Here is a 13,022-nt window from a genome sequence, read left to right as displayed (position 1 = left end):
CTAAATTTTAGAGTGAGTTTATAGTTAATGAATACGAATAAGTAATACAATTAAACTGCTAGCAATCCCAAGAAATTATAACTAAATATCATAATTTTTAAAAACAGAACCTAAGCTCATAAGAGCAAAAAAATCTAAGCAATCGATCAAAAGGATATCATTTTCTTTCTTAAATTTTTGAAAGAACGTACTATTACTCACTTCTAGATAAATTTAAAATGATTTTATTTGAATTATACATGTCAAAATTTTCATATATGTTTAGTTCTCAAATAAAAAAACACTCACTTATTTGATGTCTAGTCTTTTCCATAATTTAAAATAAGGTGATATAGAGGATACTTGCAAAATCATTGTATTCTAATCAAAAAGAACTATTAAGAAAGTTTTTTTATGCTGTTATTTTAATCAATCTAACACTCCATATAGACCAAAGGTATAAAGATTGGTGAGAGGCTCCTCATTGGAGTAATGACAGCGATTAATTGAATCACAATCAAACATCAACGTCATCCCCATGAATGGTCGATAATCGTGGTTTAAGGAAACTGGAGCGGGAGTGACTCCTTTATCAAAGGAGCCAGATAGAGAAATACGATCAAAAGTGGCTTCTTTTAATGAAATTTGAGATGGAAATCCACAAGTTAAATAATCTGTTTGATTCTCACAAAATACGATACCACAACTTTGAATAACATAGGGATAAGTTCCCCCAAAAGTTCTTTCTCCTTTCTTGCCCATGAATACATATCCAGATTCTGATGGGAAATCAGCGAGTCTTAAAGAATATTCCAAGTTGCAATTTGTTCCCTGAAATTAAATAAAATTAAAGACGATATTCAGTCCAGATATTTAGTGTTGAGACACGGTCCAAGACCGTCTTTTTTTTTTTTTGGTTTTAAGGGATTTTTACTAGAACTCACGGATTCGCGGTTAGGAACCGTAAAATGATGTCTTTTTTCATACATAACAAATCAATTCATCTCTTAGAAAAAAAAATATTACACTTCTTTTATTAAAGAAAACCGTCATTTTTTTTGTGTGTGGGATTAATCGAGTTTTGCTACGAAACTTGAGTGTAAATTAATTGGGTCTTAAAAAAATGATAACAGTCTCAAACCGGTCAAGGGTTTTATACCAAAATCCAATACCAACTTTTAAGATACGTAACATCTAAATTATACCAATTCATTGATTATGATTTTGCCATATGAAATACTCACATTTGCATTTATTCTGAGAGAACCCTCGCCATTTGGGACATTCATAAACATGTAACCATGAAGATCCTCTAAATTTAATTTTGGTTCTCTATCTACCTCAATGCCATGTGAAAAGGTTTCAGAAGAGTCCACTTTGGATGTAATGACTTTGGGCACATCGTTCCACGTGTATTTTATCACTCTATCCGGGCTATAAATTCCAGATCCAGTTGTCCCCGACTTTAGATAATGGTGTCCTGATGAGAGAATAGTTGTGTTCAACATTCGTGCTGCACCAGGGTGATATCCAATAGCTATTTTTAGTGAAAAATTGATTATTTTAAACTGTTCTAATAGCTAATATTTATTTAAACTATAAAAATAATCTGTATTACTTAGTCAACAAATGCAGTGAGTTATTTTTACCTAAGTTAAATAATAAATATGTAATAAGTAAGGCTGGAAGAAAATAGTCATAAAAAAATACGGACCGTGTTTAAATATAAAAATAATAATTTCATTTGTCAATCTGCATAAATGTCTATGTCTCATAGCTAAGATTGAACTACTCCCTATTTGAATATAGATAAATAGCTTGCTACATGTCAATAAAATGCGCGTAGGGTACTATTTGTGTTAACACAAATAATGAATTAAATTTTTTTTTTGGTTAGTTTGTTCTTAAGCAATTTTTTTATATTGATAGGGACCGATGTTTTGTTTCCCAAAAAAAATCCTAAAACGTCATTTTCAGTTCTAGGACTATCGGCCAAATCCGATTTTTCCTGAAAAAATATTTCCCCTAATAGTCCGCTCACTCATACTTGTTCTCCTCAAATTTATTTCTTAATAAAATGAAGAGGAGCAGATAAAGATCGAATTTTATTAGGAGACCGGTCCAAACTGAAATGACACCAAATTGTTTAAAGTTACAACAATCTCAGCATGGTCCAGAATTTACAGACTGCCCCTCAACAATAGTGACCATGGTATTATTTCCAAACAATCTAAATCAGCTCTAAAGTCTATTTCAAAATGTATGTATAATATTTCTTTCATGGTGGTATGGTGATTGCTAAAGCTTTAAACTAATTATTCTTTAAGTCGAAGTTAGATAATATAAGTATGATCATGCAGCTTTTTTACTTCATTCTTTTTAAAGAACATCACATTTATTTTGTCCTCAATATAAAAATAAAGATAGCTGCTTAATAAATTTGACATAAAAATCAAATTACAAACGCATGTATATTTAGTAGGGCTGTAACAATACGTGTATCGTATCATGAATCATAATACGATTCTTTAGGTATTGAATGATATTATTATGATCATACATGTAAATCCGGTGTGTTTTTTAGCTTGCCCCTTAATTGTAATTGGTAGTATAAAGAACGGATTTTATTTTCCTTAGCAGTTGTCATTATTATTTAATTCCTGAGTAGTGAACATCCTTTCCTAAATAGATTAAATTATATTCAAAACCTGCTTGAACGTTCGTGTGTGCCATAAAAGACGGAGTAACTTTGAGGATTTGTTGCGAAGATATAATTGTAAGTCCTTGTTGGTCTCGGAGTAGAATTGGCGATTGAAATCGAATGAATACTAGCAAATGTCATTGTTTACATCCTCTTTTCTTTCCTCTCTTGTCACAGCTGATCTTATGAAACGCCATGAGCATTATTCTTCCTATCCTCCAAAACATTCTTCAAATTGTTAGGGTTAACATGTTGATTTTCGGTTTCTTTTTTTTTAAGCTGCTCATTCCACACTGCATTTTCACCTTTGATTATGATATATCAATTCTTCATACGCTCACAATTCTGTACAGATATTGAAAGAGATTGAATCATTCAATAATCTGGCCCAACAATTTCTGAGCGATGTCTATTGATAACTCGTAAGTTTATATCTTAAAGTATATTGATATTGAATAGTTATATTACTGTAACGTCATAATTATTAGCTGGGGAATTATTGATTCAAATTATTGGGATTAATCAAATGGGAAGGGGAGGAAAGGTAAGAGTTAGAACTGTGTGTCAAGACCTTTAATTTATGAGGATTTGCATGGATCTATCTATCTAAGGGAGCATTCGGATATTTGGATCTACATCCACTCAAGGTTAGTAGAAATACAAGATTAGACCATCATGTAATCGGGCATGCTAGAAATTTCAATTTGATGTATCGTACCGACTGCTGGGCAAAGGGAGATTTTGACGTCATAGAGAATAGAAAGGATACCAAATATAAATTCACAAAAGGCCAAAATTAAGAACTGGGACTACGTTGTGGGCCAAGAGAGAGAAGTTTGGTATCTTTGGAGTATGATATTATATTTTATTTACATTTTATAATATACTATATAAAGGGGTTTTCAATAGAGACGCTCACATTTTACGTTGATAGGTTTCAAAAATGACGTCATATTTGTAATGGTTTATTTAACAGCTGTGCTTAAAAATAATTGTAGTTTTATAATGAAGTAGGACACACTCGAGCAACGCTTGTAAATTATTAAAATTTATTACAAAAAAAGTGAGTCTTTGATCCAAACTTTAAGAGCGTTAACGCCAATTTATGGTCAACGTAATCGACCTGCAAAATCAACAATTCAACGTTTGGGGAAAAAATTTGAGTCCACATACACGCTACATAATGTTTCTGTACCAGTGAGACAAAGAAATGCACGAAGTGTAAAAAATATTGCTGCCGCAAGCGCATCAATTCAAGATGACCAAAATTTGTCTCTTACGCGCCGTTCTTAATCGTTGGGCATCTCTGTGACATCGTTGTGGCAAATGTTGCGAAAAAATCTTGGCCTACACCCGTATAAGATCAAGTTGACACAAGAACTGAAGCCGCTTGACCACTTTAAACGTTGGGAATTCGTATAATGGGCTGAAGGAAAATTCGAAAATGATCCTGATTTTCAACGTAAAATCATCTTCAGCGATGAGGCACATTTTTGGCTCAATACTTTGTTAACAAGCAAAATATGCGTTATTGGGCCGGAAAAAAACCCACACGTATTTCATGAGGCGCCATTATATCCCCAAAAAATTACTGTTTGGTGTGGATTGCATGCTGGCGGTGTCATTGGGCCGTACTTTTTCGTTGACGATGACAATCGCCACGTTACTGTGAATGGAAATCGTTACCACGCCATGATAATCGATTTTTTTTGCCTGAATTGAAAGACATGGACTTGGACGATATGTGGTTTCAACAAGACAAGTTATCACACACAGCAAATGTTACAATCGATTTATTGAAGAGTAAGTTTGGTGAGCGTCTTATCTCCAGAAATGGACCAGTCAATTGGCTGCCTCGCTCGTGCGATTTAATGCCTCTAGACTATTTTCTTTGGGATCACGTGAAAACCCTGGTCTCCACCAATAATCCATCGACTTTAGAAGAGCTCAGAATAAATATTCAACGCGAAATTGCTGCAGTTTCAGCCAATTTATGCGGAAAAGTAGTTGAAAATTGGGTTCAAAGATTAGACTTCGTAAAACGTGCACGTGGTGGTCATTCAAACGACATCGAATTTCATGCATAAATTAACTTGAATGTATTTTAACGGCAAATAAAGAAATCGTCGATATCTCAAACCGTTTTCGTTTTATTTAAAAAAAATGTGAGCGCTGTTAATGAAAAATATTAGTACTAATTGATTATTATAATTACGATAATAATACGTATTCCCCATTCCGAAAAAGTATAATGTATTCGCACAATGAAATTGTCAGTTGTGCAGTTGCCATTTGTGATTCTCCTGAAAACATAATGTATCCTCATTTTCCATAGGATCCCTCTACAAGGAAAAAAATGGGAAAGTGCTTGTCATCGAAAGGATCCCTTAGGAAAATACCCTAGAATTTGTGAGAATCATTTTGAGGAAAATGCCTAGAAAAGGGATTTAAAAGTTGAATTGCTGGGACTACTTAATAACAAAATTGAAAAACGATGTTATCCTTCCCAGAGGTATCATACCTGCAGAAGGATTTGAGCAAGCTCCTAGGAAACAAAATGAATTAAGATAGTGGACCATTTTGAAGAAGATTCTAATGAAATATATTCGGAGACATTAGACAAATCATCCCAAACCAACGTAAAATCAACTCAAACACTAGTGTTAAAAAATGTTAACACCTAATCAAGTATTTGTATCCTGAATTATACAAATTAGTAGGGCTTCTAACACCAGAAAAGATCCACTCATTCTAGAACTTCTAGAACTCGAGTCACTAAGGAAACAAAATGCAGATTTACATGAAAAAGTGAAATTCCTTAAATCGGAAAATAGATTTTAAGGAAGCGAAGAAAGGAGATCTGGAAAAACGATTTATTAAATCTCAATGTAAACTCATTATCAGCGGGAAGAAGTTTGGAAAAGGGAATGAAGAGTTAAAAGGACTGATACTGAAGTATTTTCCTCAAAAATCTACCGTTACATTCAATCCAGGGGTCTACTTCCGGTTCCTAGTGTAACAAACCTCAAACGGTGGATCCAAAATTTTAAAACAGCTCCTGGAATACAATCAAATATTATTAAAATTATCGCTCAACAAATCAAGTCCAACGAAATTCCAAATGGAAACTTAGCTGTTTTGTGGTTTGATGAGATGGAGCTCCCGACCAATATCAAAAAAGGACTTTGGATATGCCTACGGAGTAAATTTGGATGTACAAAAGGATATTCTCCAATGCATGATCAATGTGATTGGAACAATGAAGTAAATTAAGAGAGATAAAAATGGTGAAGTGGTGTTGCCTAAGTCATCTGCTTTGAAGCTCTAATAATGAAATTGGCCTTTCATATATATTGACATCTCGTTTAAATCAAGATTTTCATGATTTTTTTTTTTTCAAGAATAAGATATATTGGACGACCCCACTCTCATCCTAATGCGGTAGAGGCCATGGATCGATTTCAGATACTCGTAATAAGTTGCTCAAAAAAATGGTTGTTGAGAATGCTCCCGTTAGATTTGAAGAAAACCAATGTTTTGTTTCTATGTTTCAACAAAATTACAGGTTGTAGAATCAACAATGCCCTAATGTACATATACTAATCCTGCATCTCCTTTTAGGTCTTATTTTGAGCGAAGGAGATTCAGAAGATAAAATATAACTTTATCTAGACTTTGATGATATAATTTATCCCCAATTTATCTGAAGGTGAGATTGAGGAAGATAATAAATAATGACGAAAATACAATAGAACAACCATCTAATGAGTTACATCTTCCTAAAAATCTGCGAAGATGAAGGATTTATTTATGTTACTGGATATGTGGAAAAATCGTTACATCAAAAATTTCCCACTCTGGCTGTAAAACTTCCAACGTCTAAGTTCCTCCAAGTCCATGGCGCGTAAATCCATATCAAACCAACAAGAGCTGTGAACCAAGGTTCTCCGATTGTCTTCATTTCAGATATGTGCTAGGAAATTATGCGCTGATAACTGAGCCAAATTTTTAGTTCATTTGCATATTGACAGTTTTGTTAAGGCCCAGTTTCCAATATTATGGTTTGACTACACCGTACGCCGAAAACTATAAAGGACATAATTTTGTCAAGGAATAGTCATAAAAAAATAAAAATAAGCATGTCTCATCAGTTTTGGATGCAGACTTCGAAAAATCCCATTATTACCCCTATAAAGGAAAGGAAGTGATCGATAATAAGAGATTTCGGATTTATTGAGTGCACCCTCGTTTGTGGCCATTATCTCAAAACACCCCCCAAAAAATCCGTTTTCTTAAAGAAATTTTTATCTTCAAAGCAAAAAGTCTGGAAAATATTATAAAGGAGTAATGTGTAGTTAATGCATAATTCAAGATTGAAGTTGAGACCTAAATTATGTACTTGCTATGCACTAATTTGAGAGCTTGTTATAGGATATACATATATTAAATTATCCATTTTAATGAATATGTTATGCCTAGTAATTATATTTTACATAGAATGTTATAAGTTACTCCATGTCACATTTTGAAAATAATAGTAGTAGATCAGTATCAGTTAGTTAGAAAGTTTTAGCTTATCATTTCATGCAATCTTTGATTCGTTTTCATAACAAAAAGTTCACACCAAAACACTAAAAAATTAGTTCAATAATGTGTAGTATAACCTTAATGAAACATGTTCATACTTTTTAATACCAATTAAACAAATTTGTTTTCTTAAAAATAGATTGAATTTATTGATTATTATCTGCTTTTCTTTATCATTTATGGAATAGTTTCGTCGAGAGTTTAAAGCTTTTGGTACTCCAATCAACTTAAATCTTGTTTCAGTTGATTTAAATATCTAGATTGTCCCTGGAAATAAAGGAATGAGGTCTTAGTTCATCTAAAGATTAAATTAGCTTCATATTAAAGCATGGTACATCAGAAACCATTTTTGAAAGAGTTTATCTGTCACTATTAGTCCATTGAGTATAGAAAACTTGGTCATTCTCATCAAAGTTGACAAAAAAGTCAGTAAGAAATTTATTCAAATCTTCTTGGTCATGGCAATTTTCACACCTGACATGAATACATTCCTTACTATTAATACAGCAAACTAATTCTTCTTGGGTCATTCCATAAATATTGGTTCTTCGTTGTTTATATCTAGTCAAGTTTGAGTCTTTCTTTTTGGATCTTTAATACCAGTCAATGGAGGAGCCTCTATAGAATTTCCATCGAGGAGGATGCCATCATGAATATAAAAAACAAAGAGTAGACTATCATTGTAATGAATAATTACCCTATTTAGGAGCTAAGACTTCATTAAACCCGCGATTTGTAAATACTAAACTCACCATAACATAAATAATTAGCATTTAGATTTTCCATGATAAAGACAATGGAAGTCTATTTTCATTTATTGTTAATATTACTAATTAGTAATAAGTTATATCAAAGTTAGCTGGCTCATAAATAATGACGTCACATCAAAATGTATATATGGTGTCAGTTATTTTCAATAATTCCTTGTAATATCCGATTTTAATTTGTATCGATATTTTAATTTAATACCAATAACCAAGGTTTATAGAAATACAATATTATAGCATAACACGTGTAGGACTGATATTTGACTTCCACCACACTTTTAATATTGACGTCATAGTAGATGAGTAGTTGCATGTTTTGTCAAAATCTGATTTTCTTGCCAAGCAGTCGGTAAGATACATTAAATTGAAAATTCTTGCAATAATGACGTCATTGACTATGAGTGGTTGCGTATTTCGTCAAAATCTACCTGTCTTGCCCAACAGTCGGTACAATACCTCAGATTGAAAATTATAGCAAGTCTATAAGATTACATGATGGTCTAACCTTGTATTTCTATTAACCTTGGCAATAACTATATGAATTAATAAGTATCGCAATATGTATATTATGATATCAATACTTTTTGATAGCCATAATATTTAGACTGACCTATTTTTCGGGTAAATATTTTTCTTTCCCTGCATAAGTACCCTTTCTCATGGGTACAATCAAAAAATGCACTTTGCCAAACTTTGAGTGCTTTAAAATCATTTTTGGGATGGTACGTGCAATGTAAGTATGGAAAAAGGGAAATTTTGGTAAAAATTGGCCATTTTTAGGCTTCTTGTACCGCCCAAAATTATGATCTTATGAGTAAAAAGTTTTAATTTTTATATTTTATAGTATTATGTTTATCAGTTAAAAATAATTTGCACCTTGTTTTGAGTAATTTTAACGTCCAGGATGTGCTCAATGATATGAAGTTTCCGTATTTTATAGAACATAACATATCAAAATATAACCTTAGTTGAAGTTATAGATGTGGAACAAAAAAGATGAATATTATTTTAAGTAATCTATAAAACATGAAAAAAAGATAATCAAATTACCAATTTTGATCCAAACATATTTTTTTCAAAGTAAAATGGTCTTTAGTACGTCAAAAATGGCTTGAAAGGCCCCAAACTTGACCAAAGTCCTCAACAGCAATGATTTTTGTACGGTGAAAGAAAAATATTAACCTAAGACAGTCTAATATATATTATTATGATGAATTTGACGTGGAACTGTGATCCATGTTAATAAGTAGTTTATTTTACGTCTATGACGTTGAGTTCTTCTTTATTAACTTATACACTTATTTGAGTCTATATAAAATATATAGGTAATTATAAATAGTTGTATATTTGTACAAATATTGATTTGTCCTTCAAGTCAATTTGACAGACATCTGAGAACAATCAATTTCAATTCTCCACAAAATTATCTAAATACTATAATCCAATTGTACATATTCAATTATTTATCAAGAAGTCTAAGCAAAATATACAAATATGTCATGATTTAACGCAAAAACGATCATAAAAACATATAAGTAATATTTCTTAGACCTACTTCTGTTAAAAGCTTTATATATAAGTATATTTTTACGTTAAGATAACCAAGAATTTTGAATATACTTTGGAACTTTCTTATGATATGTAAGAGTTAATTTAATCCCGATATGCCCTTTCCACTAAAATTGATTAGTTTCTAATTCTTTAATTCTGACGATACATCTTTGCTAACTTTAAGTGCAATTTTCAACATCTCGAATGGATTAAGGAGAACTATTTGTTACTTTAAATGAACGATAATTAGACTCAATTTTGAGAAAAATAATTTTACCTTGATTTTGTGTTGACGGGCAACATATACTCTCTAGACATGCATGGAAATTCTCCTCATTTGAGAAAAGCTGTCTCCTCTTCTGGAAAAATTTGAATGAAAATATATTAGAGAAAGAGTGGGCATCAAATATTCAGTGTCAAATAAAAAAATAATATATATGAAAGATTGAAAAGTTCCCCCCACCATAAGAGATTTTTAAATTTGAATAAAAAACAAAACAGTTTTAAGTTTTTAAAACAATGTCCGTTTTAGGAGGAAATATTGTGAACAAATGATATGGCTCAGATTTCATATGATGCTTTTAAACATTGACTTAAATTGAAATCGCTACACTAGGTAAATAATATATAGATACAATGATCAAATATAAACTTTTAAAAACCTCAACTACAAAATTCTTGAACAAACCAAATTCCCACTTAAAATGCCTAAAATGACCTGAATATCTCTATTTAACTTAGTCCCACATATTATAAAACAATAAGTACGGCCCAACTATGAAAATTAATTTTTTCTTGTTTGACCAAAACTTATAATAATTAATTATGATTAAACCTATATTGTGTCCATCAGCACAAAAGGAAGCTAGAACGAATTTTCTCAAAATTGAGTCTGGATTACATATGTAATTTTCAAATAGGGATTGTTCAATTCTATCAACAAGTTATCCTTATTAACCTTCGGAAGATGCTGCAAAAGGCACTTAAAGTTACCAAAAAAAACATTGTGACAGCTAGAGAATGATAAATTTATAGATTATATTGGAATGCCCATAGGGCCTATATACTTCTCTAAAATCAAATAAAGATGATAAACAACAGATAACACTTTTGCATATATCCGATTATCCCAGAAATTTGAATAAAAAGCCTCCAATTCATTGAAATATTGGGCTGTGTGTTTATATTATGTCATAAAATAAAATAATTAATTTCTACCTTTTCTTAATTCTTGCTCTAGTTGGTTTTTGTGTTAATGCACTACAGTACACATACAAGAAGAATTGAAAAGGTTTTGCTCTTGGTTCGTCGTAGTCATGTAATCTTTATTAATAAAACAAAGTTTGTTTGTTTGGATATTTTTAGATTCCTCTTTTTTGAGTTTTACTCAAAGGTGAAAATTCAGTGTGGAATGGGCATCTTAAAAAAAAAAGAAACCAAAAATCAACATGGTAACCTTAACAATTTGAAGAATATGAGAGAAAGAATTATGCTCATGACGTTTAATTAGATCCGTTACAATCAGCAGTAACAAGAGATGAAGGAAAACAGGATATAAACAAGGCCATTTGTTATAATTACTCGATCCCCAATTCTACTCAAAGTTCAATAAGGACTTACAATTATATCTCCGCAACGAATCCTTTAAAGATATGCTCCGTCTTTTCAGAGTACACGAACGTTCAAACAGGTTTGGAATATAATGGAATCTATTTAGGAAAGGATGCTTACTACTCAAGAGTTAAATAATAATGACAACTGCTAAGGAAGATAAAATTCGTTCTTTTTACTACCAATTACAAATTAAGGGGCAAGCTAAAAAACAACTATATCTTAGTGATCCGTATTATAATAGAAAAGAAAAGGAGAGACCCAAGGTTAATAGAAATACAAGGTCAGACTATCATGTAATCGGGCTTGCTAAAATTTTCAATCTGATGTATTGTACTGACTTCCAGACAAAACAGGCAGATTTTGACAAAACATGTAACCACTCATAGTATATGACGTCACTATTTATAGAATTATCAATTTGATAAATAGTACCCGCCTGTCGGAGAAGAAAAACATATTTTGAGAAAACACGCAACCACTTATCTACTATGACGTAAATATTAAAAGCGTGGTGAAAGTCAAACATCAGTCGTACATGCATTATGGTATAACCTTGTATTTCTATTAACCTTGGAGAGTACCTGTATTTAGTGCTATAAATCTTGAGCATTTTTTAGTGTGCAGGTTTTGTTGTTGCTGTTGGAAAACAGAGCAATGTTTTGCTATTTTCTATTTAAGTACTAACGTTTGTTCATGAAAGACAAACATTGTAGGAGCCATCTTCTATTTTAATAAACATAAGCTTGTCTGTTTGTCGTCACCTAATAATTCCGATCAACACATAGCTATACACAAATACTAATGGACAAAAATCGATGTAAATGACTTATAATAAAACTATAAACAACTAATATAATCCAAGTGGCGAAATGATGACCACGTGATTTGATTAATTTTTTGTTGTGTACGAGAAGACGTTAGGAATATTAAGAGTGACTAACTGAGTCTAATAAATCCAATCAATACATAGCTATATCCAAGTACAAAAATAGAAAAATCACGGCATAAATTGTTATAAAACTATCAACAAAAACGATCAACTCTTTGACTCCTAGTATTTGAACTTTCAATGTTGATTATACAGTCATATTTATAAGTCCTCCATGTAGAGGATGGAATAATAGTCACAGGTTGATTTAATGTATGACTTTTTTTTTTGCATCAGTAACATACTTTAGTGTATTTTTGGTTAATGAGATAAAGGAAACAGGAGAGGGTAGGTTAAGAAATATTTACAGCGTGCATAATATGAATGTATTTATGGCCGAGAGAGAAGAAGAAGAAGGAGGAAAGTATAGAGATGCATAAAATGCATCATAAAAGAAAGTCTTCCTTAGGAGAACAATAGAAAGTGCGAGCAATAATACCAAAAACCACCTTCTCTACTGTCTGAGTTAAGAAAATATATAAATAATTAATTTTAACTATAACCTTATTATACGGACATAATTATTTTTTTAAGCATATAATATCTACTGAAAACCTCTGGGGAAAGTGTGGACCTGAAGAGAGCTGTATAAAATATGACCTCCCGCTATGTAAAAATATATAAAAGAAACTGAAAAATGACATAGTAACTAATGTTGAGATTCCGTCCAAGACAGTTTTTTTCCTATACAGTCTTTAGTGATTTTTTCTAGAGCAATTTGGATCGATTTTTTGGTCCAGACTTTGATCTCAGACCAAAAGCTAATCGTTTTAAAATTGCCAATCGTTAAAATTAGTCTCCATCTATGTTAAAATAAGTCTCCATCTATGTACCGATCTTCCAAACTATCCTGATTTATGAGTTGTACAAATATAATTTATGCAACAAATTTAAT

The 13,022-nt window shown here is 31.6% G+C and overlaps 1 protein-coding gene across 1 annotated transcript in view; it reads right to left on the bottom strand.

The window, feature by feature from the left end:
* Window positions 1-208: 208 nt before the first annotated feature.
* LOC121117678 (pantetheinase) overlaps window positions 209-13,022 on the bottom strand; it is a 31,057-nt gene continuing 18,243 nt past the window's right edge. Inside the window, exons 4-5 of the mRNA XM_040712135.2 lie at window positions 1,224-1,516; window positions 209-810 (exon numbers count right to left, since the gene is read on the bottom strand). Of these exons, the coding sequence (XP_040568069.1) occupies window positions 409-810; window positions 1,224-1,516 (695 nt within the window). The 3' untranslated portion in view covers window positions 209-408. The remainder of the gene's footprint in view (window positions 811-1,223; window positions 1,517-13,022) is intronic.

The sequence above is a fragment of the Lepeophtheirus salmonis genome, chromosome 5, assembly GCF_016086655.4.
Source record: "Lepeophtheirus salmonis chromosome 5, UVic_Lsal_1.4, whole genome shotgun sequence".
Lineage (NCBI taxonomy): Eukaryota > Metazoa > Arthropoda > Copepoda > Siphonostomatoida > Caligidae > Lepeophtheirus > Lepeophtheirus salmonis.
The sequence above is the reverse complement of the archived record's forward strand: the minus strand, read 5'-3'. Positions and strand labels throughout refer to the sequence as shown.